General features: G+C 35.2%; 1 protein-coding gene across 3 annotated transcripts in view; it reads right to left on the reverse strand.

Annotated features, from left to right (window-relative positions):
* The window catches only part of LOC123539780 (uncharacterized), a 48008-nt gene that overhangs the window by 20116 nt on the left and 3567 nt on the right, over positions 1-24325 (reverse strand). Inside the window, exons 1-4 of one of the 3 annotated variants that reach the window (XM_045324540.2) lie at positions 21301-21468; positions 5272-5386; positions 4229-4355; positions 3435-3536 (exon numbers count right to left, since the gene is read on the reverse strand). In XM_045324540.2, coding sequence (XP_045180475.2) covers positions 3435-3536; positions 4229-4355; positions 5272-5382 — 340 coding nt within the window. In that variant the 5' untranslated portion in view covers positions 5383-5386; positions 21301-21468. Of the gene's footprint in view, positions 1-3434; positions 3537-4228; positions 4356-5271; positions 5387-17807; positions 17892-21300; positions 21469-24325 lie in introns of those variants that run through there. The other 2 variants (XM_045324541.2, XM_045324542.2) reach the window with 2 other exon arrangements.

A 24325-nucleotide genomic window follows, 5' to 3' on the forward strand; every position in this document is an offset into this window, starting at 1 on the left:
TTATGTTTATGTTTCTTTCTGTACAGTGTCAGCTTATGATGGTGAACAAGCGTTGCAAGTTTCAAAGCAATAGCTTTGATAGTTTAGAAGAAAAACATAACACTTAACCAAGAAATCTGATATTTTCTAAGTCCAAAAATGGCCATAATTCTTGCAAAAAGAAGGATGGGGTTATGTTTCTTGCTGTACAGAGTCAGCTTATGATGGTGAACAAGAGTTGCAAGTTTCAAAGCAATAGCTTTAATAGTTTAGGAGAAAAGTTGACTTAAGCATAAAACTTAACCAAGAAATCTCATATTTTCTAAGCCCAAAAAGGGCCATAATTTTTGCAAAAAGCAGGATGGAGTTATGTTTCTTGCTGTACAGAGTCAACTTTTGATGGTGAACAAGTGTTGCAAGTTTTAAAGCAATAGCTTTGATAGTTTAGAAGAAAAGTTGACCTAAACACAAAACTTAACCAAGAAATCTGATTTTCTAAGTCTAAAATGGGCCATAATTCTCACAAAAAAGCAGGATGGAGTTATGTTTATTGCTGTACAGTGTCAGCTTATGATGGTGAACAAGCATTGCAAGTTTCAAAGCAATAGCTTTGATAGTCAGTCAGGGGTGTAACTGTTTCAAGTTATCACATTTTATAACCCATTTGGGTTATTGCGTTTACTTTCATAACTTGTTTCAGTTATCATAAAATATTACAAAGCCCTCCTGTGCCAAATCCTTATTTTGAATGTGACTAATGCAATCATTTCCTGAATCCTTGGTCTTTTATCTTTCCAGCTATGCAGTAAAAATTTTTACGCAAGGCTGATAAAGTCTTACGCAAATGGTTTTAAAGCTATAAAACTCTTAACATCCCATTATGCTCATCAGGCCATGATCAGACTAAAAGAGAATTTGATTAACCACAGTTTGCTACTAATTACATTTTGAAGGTCAATTTGTGAGAACAGCAAAAAGGCTTTTTTTGAATAACTTACCTGGGTTATCTATATTTTATAACTCATACAGGTTATAAAATGCTGGAAAAAGTAACTGAAATAGGTTACATAACTTAAAACAGTTACACCCCTGACTGATAGTTTAGAAGAGAAACATAACACTTAACCAAGAAATCTGATATTTTCTAAGTCCAAAAAAAGGTCATAATTCTTGCAAAAAGCAGGATGGGGTTATGTTTCTTGCTGTACAGAGTCAGCTTATGATGGTGAACAAGTGTTACAAGTTTCAAAGCAATAGCTTTGATAGTTTAGGAGAAAAGCTGACCTAAACATAACACTTAACCTGGCAATGCCAACGCCAATGCCGATGCCGATCAAGTGATGACAATAACTCATCGTTTTTTCCCCAAAAAATCAGATGAGCTAAAAATGTCTCGCTAATATTTGAAAACAGAACACCATAAAGCAGCATTACTTCTGTAAGACTTGCCTGATACAAATTGTGAATTGTCAACAATATAAATGTGTCTGTGAACCTTTTTATAAAGCAGGTATTCTTTTCCTTCATGGACTGAAATGGGGTCATTGCCTAGCTCAAAAATATGGTGTCTTCTCCATTTTGATAAAATAATTCCCTATCAAAATTTATGTTTTTGTTAACATATTTCAGTCAAGACAGAATACATTATATTATGTAAACCTTTATATTAGAAGCACAATTCAATGAGTTAAATTTCATCATTACAGAAACAATTTCTTCAGAAATATAACATTTTCAACAAAAACATCACTAATTTATCCCTCCAAGAGGCACCAACCACTTCCCTCCAAAAGTGATAAAAGAAACAAGAACAATTCAATATTATTTTTAAACAAGAGTGCAAGAATGTCACAATATACGCCCGTCACAGCAAATTTCTTTACTCTAGCACCTGTATTTGCAAATGGAATTTTAATTTTGTGGTTGTTTAGTAATAACTGTAAGTGTTTTGTTTTTCTAAGTCCACAAAAAAACTCCTTACCAGGTAGAAATACTTAAAATACACCTAAAATTGGAAAGTAACATCTATGTTGTACCACAGAAAAGTGGTCTTGGTTTTTCCCTACGGTCAATTATAAAAAAAGTTACAATATAAGTTATTTATAGTAACAACTAAGGGAAGTTAATCTTAAAAAAAAAAAAAAAAAAAAAAAAATAAAAAAAAACATAAAAAAATTGTAAGTCCTCACAAAAATCTTAACCAGGTAGGGACTGGTCAAAATACACCTCAAAATTGAATGTAGTATGCATGTTGTACTACAGAAAAGTGGTCTCGATTTTTCCCTACGACTAGTAATGAAAAAGTTACAATATAAGCTATTTATAGTAACAACAAAGGGAAGTAATTCTAAAGAAGGGAACTGCGCATGACAATTCGTCTCATGATGGTGTATAATTGTGTCAAGTTACATCAAAATCCCTCCATGCATGAAGAAGAAATGCTTCGGACAAAGTCATTCTTGTATCTGACCTTTGGCCTCTAAGTGTGACCTTGACCTTAGACCTAGGGACCTGGTTCTTGCGCATGACACTACGTCTCGTGGTGGTGAACATTTATGCCAAGTTATATCAAAATCCCTCTATGTATGAAGAAGAAATGCTCCGGACAAGGTTTTCATTCTTGTATCCTTTGACCTCTAAGTGTGACCTTGACCTTAGACCTAGAGACCTGCTTCTTGCGCATGACACTCCGCCTGATGATGGTGAACATTTGTGCCAAGTTATATCAAAATCCCTCTATGCATGAAGAAGAAATGCTCCGGGCAAAGTTTTCATTCTTGTATCCTTTGACCTCTAAGTGTGACCTTGACCTTAGACCTAGGGACCTGGTTCTTGCGCATGACACTCCTTCTCATGATGATAAACAATTGTGCCAACTTTCATCAAAATCCCTCTATGCCTGAAGAAGAAATGCTCCGGACAAAGTCATTCTTGAATTTGACCTTTGACCTCTAAGTGTGACCTTGACCTTAGACCTAGGGACCTGGTTCTTGTGCATGACACTCCGTCTCATGATGGTGAACAACTGTGCCAAGTTTCATCAAAATCCCTTCATGCATGTAGAAGATATGCTCCGGACAAAGTCTGTGGACGCCGCCCGCCTGCCCACCCACCAGGGGCGTTCCCATAATACGTCCCGTTTTTCAAACCGGCGTATAAAAAGAAATCCTTTACTAATAGCACATTTTCCCCTTTTAACAGGAACTGGTATTATCCACAAATTTGAAAAATATCCCTGTACAGACACTGTTGATGTGGTAAAGCCTGTAGACTATTACTTGAATGTCATAAAATTGTTTTGTCAAGTCATTATGTACACAAAAAGTCAAAAGGAGTTTTCTTACTCAGAAGAAGCTGTCAGAAAATGTGTGGAGCCAGCAAAACTAATATATGTACTATAGTTACATTTTCCTTAACACAATGACTGAAGTTTAAGAAATAAGTTTCAACAATACCTGCATCCCAGTCCTCGTTAGACTGAATATCAAGCTCCCTGTAAACCGGAGTATCGGTACATCCTTTCAACATGTTTACCTCTCCATTCTCTTTTCTGGCAGCTGAAATATGTGCTACTATTTATAATATTTTCTTACAATGAAGATGGTGCTCCTATTATCCTTTTTATCAGGATGCTCTATCATTATTGATTGTTCCGATTCATTGAAAAATATACAATATTTTATAATACTGTGAAATCATTAATATTCGTGGGGGACTAATTTTCGTGGATTTCGTGGTTTAGCCAATCCACGAAATTTAATCCCAATGAACAAGTAAAATTCCCATTCATTTTATGTTCAAAAGTTGAAATCCATGAATTCATATCCCCACGAAATTGCCATTTTAACTAAAACCACGAAATTTCATGCTCACGCAATTAAATGATTTTACAGTAGGCTAAAATGTAGAAAATGAATATTTAATTTTAGAGCTACATCAGACGGTAAAAGACAAAATACCCAGTTATAGAATCCTACATTAGGACAAACAAACCACATTCCAACATATCTATGCATTGTTGAACACTAACACTACATTTGTACCTGGATAATCCAGGACTACGAAATTTACAATTTAACAATACAATGTTATACTTTTTCAAATGTTACTATTAGCACTTTCTAGCTCATATCTTTCTCTGTAGCTACTTCTTGTTATTACTGAAGCATTTTGATGGCATTTCCAAATCCAATTAAGATTTTTTTGACAAATTGTGTTCTTAAAGCATAGTATTGCGAAAGTAGCTTACCATAACTTAGTTCTGGTTCAACCATTGCCTTGTCTGGGCAATTCGCCAGGTGGTGCCTGAACTCTGGTTTGGGCATCTGATGTTTCGCATTGAATGGACATTTCTCAAACTCTGTACCTGTGTAGTTCTGAAAGAAGAACAAGATTTACTTTAATGGTTGCAGAAAGTCACAGACATTCCTCTCAACAATTGTTCAGACATTTTTTTAAGTAGTACAATGTATTTAAGCATTGAATCTGTTCATATACAATCTTAATATTTATTATCATTAAAATTTGTATTATTTGCATTAATGTTATTTTACAGCCCTTTTAATTCTGTTACACTTTTATGCTTGAAACAAAATGAAAGAAATATTCTTGCTGCAGCGAGCGTTGAACGTAGTTACAACATTAATTTTCATTTGTTTGTTTGTTTGTTTTGTTGAGTTTAACGTCGCACCAACACTTTTATAGGTCAGATGGCGACTTTCCAGCTTTGATGGCGGAGGAAGACCCCAGGTGCCCCTCCATGCATTATTTCATCATAAATGAGCACCTGGGTAGGACCTATGACCTTCAGTAAGCCAGCTTGCTGGCTTCCTCACATGAAGAATTCAACGCCCCCAGTAAGGCTCGAACCCAGATCGATAAGGGGCAAGTTGTTTGAAGTTAGCAACATAAACGACTCAGCCACGGAGGCCCCTCATTATTTTTCGTAGGGGACTAATTTTTGTTGATTTCATAGTAATGTCAATCCATAAAGCTAAACCCCAACATGAAAATTGATTTGAACAAATTTTCTTTTTAAACTTAGTAATTCACAAACTAAAACCTCCAGAACGTTTTGTTTGTTTGTTTTGGCTTTAGCACAATTTTTCAACAGTATTGAGAGCAGTTAACCTAACCAGTGTTCCTGGATTCTGCACATTAATCTGATCTCCACAAGTAGCTGCCAACTTCCCCATTTGAATCAAGAGATGGAGAACAAAAAGGAAGTAATCGTTTTTGACCTAAATCTATAAAATTGCATATTAACGAAAGTAAATTACTTGACAGTATTACCTTTCTGCACTTGATGAGGTGGTATTGGAATCTCTTGGCTCTAACCATATGCACACGGTCATACGGACATTCTAACAATTCTTCTGGATCGTGAATTCTGTACTGTGCCATTGTTCTGTGTAAAAATAAAGGGTGTATCTCTTTAATAAGGTTACGAATGAAATGTTTTAAATGGCACAAAAATGATATTGTCCGTCGTCTCTTACAGGCTGGGCCAAAAATAAAATAGTATGGAACAAATGGTACAGAACATATGGAAAAACAGAAGTGTTCCAATTCTGCCTAAATTCTGTATCAAATACTAACTGAATCTATGATCTTCCATGCTGCTGCTTTTCTCAGTTATCAAGTTATAATCTTCAGTGTGTGCGTTTTCAACCCCTTGGTGCCTCAAGGTGTCAAGTGCATTTTTCTGGATTTCGAGAAACACTGTTTAAAGGGTTAAGATAATGCAGACATGGTACTATAGCTTACTAAAGTAAGTCTAAAATGAAAAGTTCCATTGGAGACCCATCACCTCTATAACAGACCATTGTGTTCAAAGAAAACTGACCACCCAGCTGGGTGATTTCAACACAAATCGCAGTGAACAACTGTGACACTGTTTTCACCGGACACACTGTTTAGCGATGAATTCATGGTGAAATCACAGTACTCATGTTTGTTTAAAAATATGCTATTTTGCATTTCATTTCATCCTAAGATTAAAACAAGAGTGCCAGAATGTCACAATATACGCCCATCACAGCAAATTTCTTTACACAAGCACCTGTATTTGCAAATGGAATTCTAATTTTGTGGTAGTATTTATTGTAATTCTTTTGTTTTTCTAAATCCACATAAAAACTCCTTACCAGGTAGAGATACCTTAAAATACACCTAAAATTTGAAAGTAGCATCTATGTTGTACCACAGAAAAGTGGTCTTGGTTTTTCCCTACGGTCAATTATAAAAAAGTTACAATATAAGTTATTTAAAGCAACAACTAAGGGAATTAATCTTAAACCCCCCCCCCCCCACACAAAATTGTAAGTCCACACAACAATCCTTACCAGGTAGAGATAGGTCAAAATACACCTCAGAATTGGATGTAACATGCATGTTGTACTACAGAAAAGTGGTCTCGATTTTACCCTACGACTAGTAATGAAAAAGTTACAATACAAGCTATTTAAAGTAACAAAAAAGGGAAGTAATTCTAAAGAAGAGACCGCGCCTGACACTTCGTCTCATGATGGTGTACAATTGTGCCAAGTTACATCAAAATCCCTCCATGCATGAAGAAGAAATGCTCCGGACAAAGTCATTCTTGTATCTGACCTTTGGCCTCTAAGTGTGACCTTGACCTTAGACCTAGGGACCTGGTTCTTGCGTGATACTCTATCTCGTGGTGGTGAACATTTGTGCCAAGTTATATCAAAAGCCCTCCATGCATAAAGAAGAAATGCTCCAGACAAAGTTTTCATTCTTGTATCCTTTGACCTCTAAGTGTGACCTTGACCTTAGACCTAGGGACCTGGTTCTTGCACAAAACACTCCGTCTCATGATGGTGAAAAATTGTGCCAAGTTAAATCAAAATCCCTCCATGCATGAAGAAGATATGCTCCGGACAAAGTCATTCTTGAATTTGACCTTTGATCTCTAAGTTTGACCTTGACCTTAGACCGAGGGACCTGGTTCTTGCGCATGACACTCCGTCTCATGATGGTGAACAACTGTGCCAAGTTTCATCAAAATCTCTCCATGCATGAAGAAGATATGCTCCGGACAAAGTCATTCTTCAATTTGACCTTTGACCTCAAAGTGTGACCTTGACCTTAGACCTAGGGACCTGGTTCTTGCGCATGACACTCCGTCTCATGATGGTGAACAACTGTGCCAAGTTTCATCAAAATCCCTCCATGCATGAAGAAGATATGCTCCGACAAAGTCTGTGGACGCCGCCCTTCCGCCCGCCAGGGGCATTCCCATAATACGTCCCGTTTTTCAAACGGGCGTATAAAAAATATAATGTTGACACACAAAAAAATATTTCATTGTAATATATCAGTACCGATGTTCCCCTACAACATGATTTGGGTGACTTTTCCAGTTATGTTACTGTATTTTGCAGGGACTGCATAGCACTTCACATGAAGTGTATATGATGAGACAGTAATAAACAATAAGACCTGTATATTCAATTGTTATATTTATAGCTAACTTTCGCATTTTGTACTGTTTGTTGCAAATTTCTGTTGTTATTCTAACAATAACGTACCATTACCTTATTTAACACCAATTAATCTTGGTTCACAGTTTGGCATGGAATTTGATAATTATTCAAGAAGTAAGTTACTAGTTAATAGTTTTTTAATAACTTTGTTAGAAATTTTTTGCATACTATCAAAAATAATTCTGTGACCAGGGTGGTGGGGATGACCGGGTGTGGGTACACAACTTCACATGTTGATAATAAATGTTTGAATGAAAACAAGAGGGCCAAGAAGGCCCTGTATTTTGACCCCACATGACCCAGATTCAAACTTGACCTAAAGATCATCAAGATTAACATTCTGACTAAGTTTCATGAAGATACAGTCATAAATGTGACCTTTAGAGTGTTAACAAGCTTTTCCTTTGATTTGACCTTGTGACCTAGTTTTTGACCCCAGATGACCTAATATCCAATTTGTCAAAGATTTTATTGAGGGTAACATTTTGACCAAGTTTCATTAAGATTGGGCCAAAATTGTTCCCTCTAGAGTGTTAACAAGCTTTTCCTTCGTTTGACCTGGTGACCTAGTTTTTAACCCCAGATGACCCAATATCAAACTTGTCCAAGATTTTATTGAGGGTAACATTCAGACCAAGTTTCATTAAGATTGGGTCAAAATTGTGACCTCTAGAGTGTTAACAAACTTTTCCTTTGATTTAACCTGGTGACCTAGTTTTTGATCCCAGATGACCCAATATCATACTCATCCAAGATTTTATTGAGGGTAACATTCTGACCAAGCTTCAATAAGATTAGGCCAAAATTGTGACCACCAGAGTGTTAACAGTCAAATTGTTGATGATGGACAGACGATGACGGACACAGGGCGATCACAAAAGCTCACCTCAGGTGAGCTAAAAATGAAAGAAACTTAATGAAATTCTACTAATTGGTTAGTTTGTTATGCACAAATTTAATATGTTGATTTTTAAACAATAAAAGGGCAATAACTCTGAAGTTACTATAGAGATCCTGATGAAATTGAGTGTGGTCTACCACATTATGGTGATCTAAACTCAATTTCAGTTCATAGTTCTAAGTCAAATATGTCACAAGTAATTATTAAGCAGAAATTGTTTTATTTATAGTACCCTATATAGTTGATACCAGCAAATTCTAAGGGCCATTACTCTGGTGTTACTTGGCCAATCTGACTGAAACTTGATGGGTTACATTTCCCTATAGTGGCAAACATGTATATGAAGTTTTATTTAAAAATTACACACTACTTCTTAGACGGATGAACAGTTGGAAACACTGACAAACGGACAATGCCAAAACTATATCCCTCCGCCGGGGGATAATAAAGTTAATGTTGTCATTTCATTTAAAGAAAACTTCTTAGCCTGTACTGAAATAGTAATGAGTCAGCTGTTGTTGTGACTTTCATTCTTGTGCAAAGGTTTTCTTTGAGGTTTTTTATAAAAATTAAACAGTCTGGTATAAATTATTTTATGGAAACAACCACATACAGTTACTTTTGCATATCCAAAGAAAAAAAACATGTTCTTTATACCAAAGTTACAAGTTGAGTGAATACAGTGTGAACCCTTAATTATACAAAATTGTCAGAAAAGCTTTTACTTTTTTACATAATTCTGTTTTAAACATTAATCAATCAACAAAACACTTCCAACTTCGGCATTATTTATCAATATAATGCACCTTTTGGCTATATCAATAGATACTGTTGATATCAATTCAATAGTTTATTTGGCAAAACATATACAATTTTCATCGCCAATACTGTATGGCGGTGTTAAACAATTACAAAGAATATGAGAAAAGCATGAATATACATGTATAGACATACAGGTGATAGGTATAAATTGTATTATTATTCAACTTTACAATATTACACACTGTATTAGATCAATTGCAAACATCATATGAAACAGACAGAGCTAATACAAAACATAACTGAGCCAATATGAGAAAAACAGGGCCAATACGAGAAAAACAGGGCCAATACGGAATTCAAGCATTTTGATTGGTTCAAAAGAGAGGGCCAATACGGAGAAGCCACTTCCGTTAGATTTTTAAATGACGCCATTTTGTTTTACATCAGAGTTATAGATTACATTTTTTTTCACATTTTGACAAAAAAATCATCCAACATATTCATTTAATAACCAAGTATGACTGAGCGGGATGTACGTCTTCAGAGATTACAACGGTACTTCGGCTTATTGGGTATTGTGTAAAATGCAAGTGTTTCCTGTCAGAAATTCTGGCAGTTGTCAAGGAAAATAATAAGAAACTATGGAAACTTAGATTGATTAAAAGGATGAGACTTATCTTTAACAGACATTTTGATAGTGTGGACTATTTGTGCAATGATAAATAGCGATTCAAGTGCTGGAAAGTGGATAAATAAATTGGCGAACAAGAGTGTCAGTTGTGAACTGCAAACAATTTCGGATAAGAATTAAACGAGGCATAGGACTATATAATATGTGTTTGGTTGGTTGTATTATCTTGATCAACACATATATGTATAATTTTGTGTCTCGTTGCTTGCAGCCTAAAAGGAAATGACTTTTAAAGCAGTTTTTATCACAGTTCAAATGATAAGAACCTCGCTAAAGAAAATAAATAGGAATTCCAAAAAATAAGGTAAGTTTTAGTTACTCTTGATTTTGTCGCATTAAAAATATCTCTCAAAATTATTTTCAAGTACCTACATACAACTCATTCTGTTTTACTGGCGAAAATGATCATGATTTCTAAAATACGTCTAAACAACTTGTCAAGATTTTTCACCTGAACGTGCATAGCTGTCATAAGGTAACTCACAGAGTTCTTATACTGTTGAAAGTTGAATAACAGTTGAAAGTTGAATAATAATATTATCATTAATCAAGCGATTTCATATTGGCCTAGTTATTTGTCCTCGGGCAGTCGTATTGGCCCTCGGCCTACGGCCTCGGGCCAATACGACAACCCTTGGACAAATAACAAGGCCAATATGAAATTGCTTGATTAATAACATTATAATACAAGTACACAATTGCAATTCAACCTCTTAAGGACGTATGCTAGAATTTGGTGCGAAAATTTTCCCAATAACAGAATTTCTTCAAACTTTGGATATTGAAGGACAATCATCTAAGAAACAAAAAAATTCAATAAAAATCATAGGTCACCGGTATCGAAAAAGAGTTATCTGCCCTTGAAAACCGCATTTCCCCCAAAAATGGCGTTTCAAGGGCAGATATCTCTTTTTCGATACCGGTGACCTATGATTTTTATTGCATATTTTTGTTTCTTAGATGATTGTCCTTCAATATCCAAAGTTTAAGAAATTCTGTTATTGGGAAAATTTTCGCCCATCTCATATACAGGGAATTCTAGCGTACGCCTTTAAGCAAATGCTTGATAAATATATTTCACTAACTTATTAACAATACTACTCTGGAAATTACTTAACAGAGTTTTAAACTTATTCAAATTAGGCCAATGACAATAATAGTTTGGTAGACAGGTATTTCGTAAATCTATAAAATGGACACACTAACAAAAAGTGATATTCATTCTCAGTTGTATTCATGTTACACCTTGTACATAATCTAAGATTTCTGTATATATTTCTATGCTTTCCTTCTTCTTTAAGTAAATTTTGAGCTGAACATCATGCATTTCTGTAATTATCGTTCTTAACACATGACAAATACTTTTCAACTTGGAAATCGGTTTTAAACACACAATATGTTACAAGTTTAGGTAGGTTTCTAAGATCTGAAAACCACTGCTGTAACTACTGGTTATATAAACACCTTATAAAGGTTTATTATCAATTATAACCTCTTAAAGATTACCAATAAATGTGAAATAGGAAGCATTTTTGTCTATTTGGATTGATGTACAAATAATTGTGATTCATTAAGTTTAATTGACAATTACGTGTCAAATTTCACTATGTAATTAATCAATTAAAATTGAATTAATTCAGTTTTGGCTTAACTGGTAATACTTTCAATTATTTGCAAAAAGTGTAATGAATTATAATTAATTCAATTATAACTGTACCCTTTCCTGTCTGAAAGGCTTTACTATATGAGTCGTGCCATGAGAAAATCAACATAGTGGCTTTGCGACCAGCATGGATCCAGACCAGCCTGCGCATCCGCGCAGTCTGGTCAGGCTCCATGCTGTTCGCTAACAGTTTCTCTAATTGCTATAGGCTTTGAAAGGGAACAGCATGGATCCTGACCAGACTGCGCGGATGCGCAGGCTGGTCTGGATCCATGCTGGTCGCATACCCACTATGTTGGTTTTCTCATGGCACGGCTCATATATGCCTAAATTAAGATATCTATCATGACTGTGGACTTCTTATTATTAATTTATAGTACTGAACTTCTTGAGATCTATTTCAATTTGAACTGTCCAAGACAAGCACCTCCCAGAATTAATAATTAATGATTGTTCACAGTATGCAATAATAAAGTTGTTATGAAATGTAGCTAAAAGTGCACAGAATAAAAGCATTCATTACTAATTTTCAAAAAAAATGTCCTGGAGTGCATGATCCCCCGGATTGGCCAGTATTTCCTAGGGGTGGGAATTCCCACTGGTATTTACTCAGTCAGTCTGGAAATGTGGGAAATACTGCCTGCAAAAATGACTCCAAATTCAATAGAAAATGCTGTTTAATGATTAATCCGATAAAAACATCAATTATCACTCGGATATTAAAATATATTTAAATAAACACCTGAATGAGAAACATATTGTACAGGTACTTAGCATATAAATAGTTCAGTTAAGATGTGATCTTTCAATTTTACATAGTCCAAAGAATGAGACCTCAGGAAGACTGATTTTACATTCTGATATTTCATATTGTCTACCCAGAGGGGGATATCGACCAGTCAAAACAATATAACGATATTCAACTCTTGAGTACAATTATTTTGACGAAATTTTACATAGCCTATAGGTTGTATTTTCACTATCAAATCATGAAATTATTTATGCACTAAAACTGTGTTCACATGTATTTGAATTTCACTACATGTATAAAGTATAATAATCATACTATTATTATACTATAACTGAATAAATGTAAGGACTGAATTTTATGTTTTCTTGAATTTATTTCTGATATCTTTCAGTTAAAATGACCATAATAATGAAATTGAAATTAAAAACACAACAGACACAGGAACATAATAGAAAGTAAGAGCTGCAAACTGTGTAAGGAAATGAAAATCATCCATTCCTAAACAGGAAGTACATGTATGCTCATTTCCTTTTAGTTTGTAATGAACTCTTAAAGCACTTGAATATCTTCTATTTATGGAGCATTTAAAACCATTATAAAATCAGATAGAGGAAGTGAAAGTGAAATTTTCAGACTGAGTCAGCAACAATGCTCCCCTTTTTGGTTTGTTTGTTTGTGTTGGGTTTAAGGCTGTTTTTCAACAGTATTTCAGTCATGTAATGGCAGTCAGTAAAACTTATCAGTGTTCCAAGCTTATGTACCGGTACAAACCTCTTCTCCTTAAAGGTGGTCAATCACATTTAATCAACATTTAATGACATTTTTTACTTTTTGTATATTCTGGTAGAGAATTATTTAAGAAACAAAAAGACCGATTACATAGAGTTAGATTCCTATTTGAAATGTATATTTTATTATTTTTATAAAATTTTGTAATTACTCCCCTTTAATATGAAAGTATATAAAAAGCTGGGTATTTCTTTTTATTTCGATACAATGTCTAGTTTTACATTTGCATTTGATAGACATATCAACTATTGAACAATCTGAACCAAAATGCAAGTTTTAAAGCTGTGTGTAGCTTCTGAATTCATTTATTTCCAATCTATCTTGGTTGCGCAACCAAGATAGGCAAAGGGAGGTAATAATAATTTTTCAAACTTGCGTTTCTTATGAATTTCATCTAAATACATAATTTTTAATGCAAATATTTTACAGATATATTACAATATGTCTAATATTTATACATTTCCTTAGGCATAGTATGTTTATCAAATTTATACTTATGATAGAATAACTCTATCTTGGTTGGGCAACCAGGATAGGAAAATGAAATTTTAGAAATACCTCCAGTGAAAATTTAATTTGTATTAAGTGTTAAGTGAACATAAATGAGTGTAAATGATCAGATGCTAAAGTTTCAAACAAATCCGTTACATGGCCAAAATCTGATTATCCACCTTTAAGTAACTGCCAACTTCCCCACATGAATCAGAGGTGGAAGATGAATGATTTCAGATACAATGTCTTTTATCAAACTGTCATGGAGAACATATGCCCTGCCCAAGGATCAAGCTCACGACCCCGCGATCCACAGACCAATGCTCTACCTAGGCTACTGAGCTAAGCAGACGGGCTCCTTTTTGGTTTTTCAATTGGTTTTCAATGCTAAAGATCTCTATCCTCTATAATGAAGGTCCACTTTCCTATACATGATACAAGAAGCTTTATTTTACATTGGACACAACATAACAAGTTAATATTAGCTCATGAGCTATTTTCTGACAAACATTATATAAAACAGAGATTAACAATGATAAAGCAGCTAAAACGGAATACATAATAATGTGCTTTAAGCATGCTGGAACATATATATGTTCAGAGGCTTTGCGACTGGGGCGGCCACCCCAATAATTCGGCCAGTTACAACAAGACAGTGTTTCAATTGTTTTGAAACAGTCCAGATTTTTTTATAAACTTTCTACGCTCATGCAAATTTGGAGAGGTGAAACGACAGAAATCGATAAAGCATTACCATGGACATGTGTATTGTCAATTAACAAATTGCCAAGTGTCAAAAATCAATAAATTAATTAAGGGATTATCTTTTTGGTGGGACGGCCCCTCGTCATTTAATAAAGAATAAGAAGCTGCGTTCAATAAACACTTGTTGCCCCCGGTGGCATCCTTGTCGATATAAAGCAACCTAAGTCCAAAATGAGGTCAAGTTCAAGGTCAAACTGAGGTCAGGTGATGTCTAAAGATGAGGAATGGTCACAGGTTACATCTGCATTAGTATCAAGTCATTCTAGTAAGGGCTATTGATGCTAGACAAAACGGTCCCATTTGGTTAACCTCGTATGGACAGACAGATGAATGACGAACAAACGGACAGGACAATCACTATATGCCTCCTGCATCAGTAGATGCCGGGGGCATAAAAAGTGTAAAATTTTCTATCTAACTGTCTATACTCAAACAATGCTGTTAAAGAATGCAGTTGTGCCTTAGTTGAGCGCCGCCAAAAGCTGTGCTACAAATAAATGTGAAGCAGGTAATATATCAATAGCTGTTTTTTTTTTCTTTTAATATTATATTTAATGAAATAATTACAGTCTAGGTGATAATGATTCCCAAACTTAGAGATGGAATAAAAACTAAAAACAATCATCAGATTATCTGTCATCTGTATTAATACTACAGTGAAACACCGCTCGCTCGAGGTCGCAAGGGGATGAGCAAAATGCTCGAGTTATCCATGGTTTCGAGCGACCCAAACATTGACCAACATATGAAGAAAATTGAAGTTTGTTTTGCCAATTATCATCGAGACCATTTGCAGAGGAAATGGTGATGCGTAATAATAACACACTCATGAAATTTCAAAGAACGTATTACAAAGTTATTTATGATAGATCATAAATCGCACATGTGAAGAAACAGCTAAGACATTTTATTTATTTTTTTTTTTTTTATTTGAAATACTGTAATCGAATTCGCAATTTTCTACTCCAAATTAAGATCTCATAATTATAGTCTCAATTTTATGAAAATACTATCTTATTTCCTTTACTTGCATGCAAACAACTATTAAGATCTCATAATTATCTTCTCGATCCCGCAGAAAAAAGTAATAATTAATAACAATTTTGATCAATAAAATTTTTCTTCCACCTTTCATCAATAATTAATCTCATTATCAGATCAAATATACCGACAAACAAACATTTAAGATAGTCGTGGAATAGACCATGCACTTCTTACGACGAGCGAAAATTTTAAATCAACCGATACATTCTGACCGCCGAAGGTGTGAAAAATTTTGACACCTCTGCTTGAGTTTGCCATAAGCAACAAAGAGTAAATTAATACACAGGGACCTGGTGTCATGCTCGAGCGATCGAGTTATCGATGCTCGACCCAGCCATGGTAATTTCACATAGAAAATAGAAGGAAATCGGCAGGGACCACATGAATTGTTTGAGCGAGCCCGGGTGCTCGAGTCATCGATGCTCGAGCGAGCGGTGTTTCACTGTATTATCTTTTACAACTGTTTGAGTAAATGCCTCATATTTGCATGTGTGTGCAACCTGGAAGGGGGCATCCTTCCCATACCCACCCTGTCAATGTCCCATGTCACTCCAATACAAGATTCCTCATGACACGCCTGATGTTGAGTAAGATATTAAGAGATTTATAAATATTAAAACAACTAGTATTTATGAAAGGTTTAAAGATATACATAAGACAATTTAATAATAGGGCCTAAAAAATTCTTTGTTTCCGGTAACTGCTAAAAAAATTAGGGTAGGTAGTTTGGAAATTTATTTTATTTTTTTTTGGATTTTTTTTTCATCAAGTGAGACTTTTTCGGAAATTATTTCTAATAATTTCTATGTCAAAAAATGAATACAAATAAGGGGGTTATGCCATTTGAGCATTAGTAAGTTGATTACTGACCATGTTTAAAGCATTAAAAGTGAAGTTTTGCAACTTTTAGTTAAAAAGTTTAAAAAAATATTCTCCAAAGCCATAAAAACATTTAGGGTCGGGCCTAAAATTTCGGGTAGTAATGACGGGATACAAGGTAGTTAAGACGAGATACCGTCCCGGAAACAAACGATTTTTTAAAGTCTAGTAATAAAGAAAATTCATGTCAACATAAAAATAAAAGTGATTATACTATAATAATTTTAAAACATATTTTAATATACACAAATAAAACATAAAAAAGTATCTAGATAGATCTACTATTTTATTTTATGTTTTATAAATTTGTTTTACTGTATTTGTTTAAATAACTATTAACACTATATAGATAGTGGATTAGCACATAGAGACATTGACTAACTTGTAGCTAAATCAGTCCGTTATAAATTGCAATGATCTGACACATAAAAGTTCTGTGAACTTTTCATTTCTCAAACCTAGCTGGTTTGAATGATTTTAAGGACGAATCGTTTCCACACATTTTTACGTCTAATTTTTTAAGTAAATACACAAATATCTATCTATAAATACTGCATGACACCCTTGCGAGTATTTTATGCAGGTGCGCGTCAGTGCATAAGAGTTTAGGCAGTGGCTAGGGTTACGGTACCGTAATCCTAGCCTCCGATTCTAGGATTACGGAGTTCCGTATTTCTAGACAACCCTATGAGAATAGGCTAGGATTGCGGAAGTATTTAAGAGGAATCATATATATGTTAGGACATGCATAAATGATGTTGTTAAATTAATTGTTTCATTTAAAATAGAGATTTTTCATGTCTGTCGTATTATGGGTTAGTAAAAGAAGAAAGAGAAAAGAAAACAAAATAGAGAAAAACAATTAAAAATGAAAGGAAAAAATTGCATAATCATGACTATGAAATAATAACGTACTCTAAACAAAAACAAAATTACAACAATATTTTTTTTTTTTTTAAAAAAAGAACTATTTTTTATGGAAATTGAAAAGTAAAAGTAATGGGCCAATTGAACTGAGCACTCCTGGTGATGTTGCCCGGATATAGTTGGACAATTATGTAAACATTGAAACATTACTATTTTCATTAAGAATATTTTGCCTTTTATCATTCACAATCATTCATCAACAGCGCATAAATAACTGTCCACCTATATTTTACTAACCCAAAATGGCGGATCGATAACACGGAATAATATGGCAGACATGAAAAATCGCTATTTTAAGTGAAACAATTAAGTTAACAACATCATTTATGCATGTCCTAACATATATATTTGATTCCTCTTAAATACTTCCGTGATCCTAGCCTATTCTCATAGGGTTGTCTAGAAATACGGAACTCCCGTAATCCTAGAATCAGAGGCTAGGATTACGGTACCGTAACCCTAGCCACTGCCAAGAGTTTAAAAGCAGGAATGTACAGGAGAATTAAAGTAATACATAAAGTATTTGTGAGAATTTGAGAAAAAGCTGATATTATATATATATTATTCCACCATAGAAAAAATGAACTGATACGTATATTTAGCGTTTAAACTTCATTCTATCGTTATTCAACAGACACAAAAGTTAAAATCCTTACACTGTATAATTTCTGTACTTTCTACTTTCTTTCTAATCTGGTTCCCTGTCCAATATTGGTTCCCATTCAAAATGGCTTCCAATTGTATTGAAGTTCGCAGGGGACCAGTCTACTTTCTTTCTAATCTGGTTCCCTGTCCAATATTGGTTCCCATTCAAAATGGCTTCCAATTACTTTTTCGAAGTTCGCAGGGGACCAGTCTACTTTCTTTCCTAATCTGGTTCCCTGTCCAATATTGGTTCCCATTCAAAATGGCTTCCAATTACTAAGTTCGCAGGGGACCAGTCTACTTTCTTTCCACAATCGCAGCTCTTTAAGCTAGTTTACCGTAACGTACCGTACAGAGGATTGGTGGTGGTTTCGTCAAATCACTGGTTTTATATATAGTAAATGAGAAGTGGTTTCGTCATACTTATTGTTATAGTGTAATAATTATTGTTTGTTGGTCGTTTTATTGTTAATGAACTTTGTGTGGCAAACAAGTTAATTAGTTGTTAATTTTGAAAAGATAATTTAAAAAAAAAATGAAATGAAAAGAAGAATAAATGATATAATTGCTGGTTATCAAGATAAATAGAGATTTAGTTTTTGTTAAACTAATTCTTATGTACGAAACTTATGTATTTATTACTGGTCTACAATTTGTAAATGCAAATGTTAAATTCGACGCAAGACAATTTATTTTTCAAAATGTTAAAAGTGAATGTAATAAGAATTTCTACTGAAAATTGAAACATTGTAAATTTATTTTGAAAATGTGAATCTGATAAGAAAAAAAACCCCAAATACTATAAAAAAAAGTAAAAATTAGATATATTTAAAGTAAAAGAATTTAAAAAAATTCTGATCATGAAGTAAGCATAACGGTCCCCAAAGCTTAACTGATGATTAATTATCCAGCTTAAAATGTGCTAAATTCCTTGCATTTCTAGAATGTCAATGAGGTGATAATTGTGACACATTCTCCTCATAAAATTCCCGACATCCCAAAGATGTTACTAACTGTACAGAGCCCCGAACTGTTTACTACATTTACATTTACAGTTTTGATGGGAGTTTAAGGTTTAGGCAAAGCCTCTTGTGTCCCATGTCTCTTAGTTACATTCCAGTTGTGGTCTAATCTTCTTTTTTGAATGTTTCAACTGTCTGAGCACTTACAACCCTTTCGGGCAATCCATTCCATGCATTTACTATTCTGATGGAGAAAAAAGGAGTCCTTTCTTTATCATAGCTCATGTTTAGTCCGACAGAAGTAATTACAATAAAAAGAAACGATAGAGATATTTTGTGCATTTGGAGAATTTCTGTCTAAGAAAACACCCGTTTAATCAATAGAATATGTATAAACTATCAAAAAATCCTCTTCTTCTTTTACTTCGAAGATTATGCGAAGGCGCTGAATAAAGTACTTTTAATTTGTTTTCACATATCAAATTTGTGCAAGCGACAAACGATAAAACTTTCCAAATTTTACATCATTAAAACTTTATACACTGGTAGCTGTTTAGAGATGGATCGAGGGCAGAGATTAGAACAGGCACAGTGACAATTAAAAGCTTTGAAGGGGTCAACTGTGGCTGCTGTGTCCGATGCAAAATAGAAGGAATTTAGCTGAATTTTAGAAGATACTCACACACATACACACACACACACACACACACAATATCTACATAAACAATACTGGTTATCATTTTCGATATCTACTGCCAATTTTTTGTCTATTTTGAAAAAGATTAAATCTTAATGTTCACCTGTGGGGAGCGGTATGTCCTTTTACCTGTAATTAATTAAATAGACATTAAAACATAATGTCAGCGCTTTGACCATGTCATTTTTTCACTAAGCTATCAGCTCTCTACAAAGATCTCTGCTCAGTACCAGTACTGTACAAGGCATTAAGAAAAAGACATAATGGAAGAAAAAGTATTATAATGATTAAATGAGTTGCACCATGAGAAAACCAACATAGTGCATAAATTTGCGACCAGCATGGATCCAGACCAGCCTGCGCAGTCTGGTCAGGATCCATGCTGTTCGCTTTCAAAGCCTATTGCAATTAGAGAAACCATTAGCGAACAGCATGGATCCTGACCAGACTGCATGGATCCATCCATGCGCATGCTGGTCTTGATCCATGCTGGTCGCAAATGCACTATGTTGGTTTTCTCATGGTGTGGCTCAAATGGTTTATTTCTCTAACAGTTAGTTACCACTATACATGGCCTCATACTACAAGAAGAAACTCAATAATGACATGTTTGACTTTGATCGAACGTCACCGCTTGAAATTAATATGTTAACCATTGCGAGAGTCAGAATCTTACACCGATAATATGACTGGAGTAGAGACATGGTTTCATTCTGGCATCTCAAAATCAGGTTAAACACAATTACAATAAGAAACCACACACAGGACCACAATGACAGTGTAATCATTGTCACCAAAGACACAACACTGATGGTTGAGAGATAAGGACCACAATATGACGGTGTGATCATTGTCACCAAAGACATAACACTGATGGTTGAGAGATAAGGACCACAATGACAGTGTGATCATTGTCACCAAAGACACAACACTAATGGTTGAGGGATAAGGACCACAATGACGGTGTGATCATTGTCACCAAAGACATAACACTGATGGTTGAGAGATAAGGACCACAATGATGGTGTTATCATTGTCACCAAAGACATAACACTAATGGTTGAGGGATAAGGACCACAATGACGGTGTGATCATTGTCACCAATGGTTGAGAGATAAGGACCACAATGGTGGTGTGATCACTGTCACCAAAGACATGGCACTGATGGTTGAGAGATAAGGACAACAATGGCGGTGTGATCACTGTCACCAAAGACACAACACTGATGGTGGAGTAATAAGGACCACAATGGCGGTGTGATCATTGTGACCAAAGACATAGCACTGATGGTTGAGAGATAAGGACCACAATGGCGGTGTGATCATTGTCACCAAAGACATAGCACTGATGGTTGAGAGATAAGGACCACAATGGCGGTGTGATCATTGTCACCAAAGACATAGCACTGATGGTTGAGAGATAAGGATCACATTTGCAGTGTGATCATTGTCACTAAAGACATAGCACTGATGGTTAAGAGATAAGGACCACAAAGGCAGTGTGATCACTGTCACCAAAGACATTGGGATATCTTTGGAACAGATGAAAGAAGCCAGCAATATTATATGGTCATTTTGATATATAAATGTACAATGCGTATACTCTAAGCTCTTAATGTTAACTAACTATCATCTAGTCGTCTGCTATCAGAGAGACTGCTTGGGCTTATCTGGTTACAGCTGAATAAATATACTACATTTTTGTCTCTCATAAAGAAGTATTTATGTTTATCTTATTTTCTCAGAGTTTTACGTGAACACAGATAGTGAAAATATTTCCTTAATAAATACAAGAAAACACAAAAATAAATTGCATATCCTTAGCATAATATTTAAAACACTTAACTGTTTCTCTGGTATGACATTACAAGGACTAAACAGATAAAATGAACATAATATCCCTGTGGTGTAATTAACGGTATCTTAATTGAACCACTCAAAAACCACTTATAAGTTCAGTCTATCAGGGGTTTTTCGTTCACGTGTTGGATATCTCCTTGTCATCTCAGTTTCATTTCTATTCATTGTCAATTAAGGATTGACCTTAAGATCTACTTTCTGATCCAATTTCCGAATTTACTTCCCGAGATATTAAATCCTGTTGGTAATATGGATGGAATTCCAAAGTTCAATTTCTCATCTTCCTGTGGGAAATTTGCTTCGTTTTTCCTCAAATGATCAATGTGACAGTATCTGATTTTAGGCCCAACTTTAACTAAATGTGTTACCGGTCCCTTTTGCTTTTTAACTGTTCCTGGTAACCATTTCCACTCCCCCCCCCCCCCCCCCCGCAACAGTAAAGTTGTTTTAACCGACACGGTATCTCCTTCGACGAAATGTCTCATGATACTACGCTTTCTATCATGATTTGAGGCCATTTTTTACTGTTTTCGTTCAATGTCCACCTCCTTATTGGGTTTAGGCAAAGTAAGTCTGCTTCTTAATTGTCCCTTCAAAAATAACTCAGCAGGAGATTCCTTTGTAATAGAATGGTGAGTATGTCTGTACCGTAACAAAAAGTTGGATAACATTAACCTGTAATGTAAAGTGTTGTTCTTTCCATTGTTTCTTGCCTCAAATAATTGTTTCTTAAGGCTCTTTTTCAAGACTTGAACTGCTCTTTTCGCTGCTCCATTCGCACCTGGATGATATACTGGAACTAAAGTATGCCTTATTCCATTATTTTTCATGAACATGTGAAATTCTGCAAATGTAAACCTAGGATCATTATCACTCACAAGTTCTTCCGGGAGACCCCATGTAGAAAACAATCCCTTAATTTTTCAATGGTTTTCTCACTAGTTGTTGACTTCATCTGAATTATTTCTAACCATTTAGAATAACTGTCCGTCACACTAGAAATACTTGTTGTTTGAATTCGGCATAGTCAATATGGATACGTTGCCATGGCCTTGTTTCCCATTGCCATGGATGTAGTGGTGCTGTTGCTAGTGAATTTTGAACTGACATGCACGTTGCACATCCTTTGATCGTTCTTTCGATATCTGAGTAAATGTTATTCCACCATAAGTAACTACGCGCTAGAGCTTTCATTTTACACATTCCCATGTGTTCCTCATGTAGTTCAATAAGCAACTGCTCTCTAAAGGTTTCGGGTATGACCACTCGTAATCCCCATAAAATCACTCCATTATCAATTGAAAGTTCGTTTGGTCTGATAAAGTGTGGTTTCAAATCGGGATCATTAACGTACTTTGGCCATCCATTAAGTGTATACTCATACACTTAACTAAGTATAGGATTCTTTCGTGTAGCCTCCGCGATATCCTTTGCATTCAGCGGTATATCTGTGATATATGACACAAAGCCAACGTCCTCTTCATCACTAATGTTCATTGGCAGTCGCGATAGAAATTCACAGTTCGCGTGATCAGCAGATTTCCTGTACACTATGTCATAATCATAGGCGGAAAGTGTCACAGCCCAACGCTGCATACGCGCTACAGTCATCGTCGGTATCCCCATTTTTCGGACCTAATATAGTTGTTAACGGCATATGGTCAGTAATTACCGTAAACTTCCGGCCATATAAGTATTTGTGGAACGTTTTTACTCCAAATATTATTGACAGTTCTTTTTTTTTCAATCTGTGAGTACTAGTAATTTTGTTCACTCTGGTTTAATGTTCTTGAAGCAAAAGCTATCAGCATTTCACTGCCGTCTTCCATGATATGTGATATGACGGCTCCTGGTCCATACTGTGAAGAATCGCACGCAAGTGTCACTGCTTTTTTCATGTCATAATGAACTAATACCAGATCCTTGCTTTGATTAAATGCTTCGTCACATTCACTAGTCCATGTCCATTTCCCGCCTTGCTTTAAAAGCTGATGTAGAGGATGAAGAAACGTTGCTAGATCTTGTAGAAATGATCGATAATACCCTATCAGTCCTAGATATGATTTCAGCTGACTCACATCTGTCGCCGTTGGACAATTTCTTACCGCCTCTATTTGATCCTCCATAGCATGAATCCCGTTCTTATCCACAAATGCCCCATGTAAATCACTCTGTTCTCCATGACGTGAACATATTCACCGCCAATAACTCCTCAGAGTCCTTGTCTAATTCTAACTGCGTATAAGCCTGGGGCAAATCTAGCTTTGAAAATTTCTCCCCACCAGCTAAAGTCGCAAATAGATCCTCTGTATTTGGTATTGGGTATTGTTCTTCACTGATTTCTCGGTTCACGGTTACTTTATAATCTACACATATACGAACACTATTATTGGGTTTCCGAACTACCACCAGGGGTGTAGCCCAATCACTATTTTTTACCATTTAAACTATACCACACTTGGCCTTACAAAATACTGGGTTTGCGTTGTCGCGTAGCCTGATATTCGCTTTAAATCCCTTTATAGATAAATTCTGGCTTTTTTCACTTTCGAAGCGAATCCGCAGATTTCACGTGAAAACTACTTTTCCAATTGAATGGATTTTCCTGCAACCAATTTCTCCCTAATAATGCAAGTCGATTTCCTTTCACTATGGTTAAGGAAAGTTCGTAAGTTTTCTCGCCATATGCCACAGGCACCATTATTTGACCTAAGAAGTTTGTTTCCGACGACCGAAACTGATGTGCACTATTTAGCTCTTCGCTATCCGAGGAATCAACATATTGCGTCGATCCAGTCCCTGTCGAACTCTTTTTGGCTAAAACGCCCTTTACGCTTACATTTAAAACACTTGGATGCTTTAAAACGGCATTTGTCCGGGTCGTGCATATTTCCACACCGGAAACACTCCTTAGATCGTATACATGTACCTTGACAACCTTTGCCTGTATCCGTGTGCACTTTTCTTCTGAAAACCTTTATGCACCTTGTGGCGTATAGAATTAATGTTAG

Source organism: Mercenaria mercenaria, chromosome 16, assembly GCF_021730395.1.
Source record: "Mercenaria mercenaria strain notata chromosome 16, MADL_Memer_1, whole genome shotgun sequence".
NCBI lineage: Eukaryota > Metazoa > Mollusca > Bivalvia > Venerida > Veneridae > Mercenaria > Mercenaria mercenaria.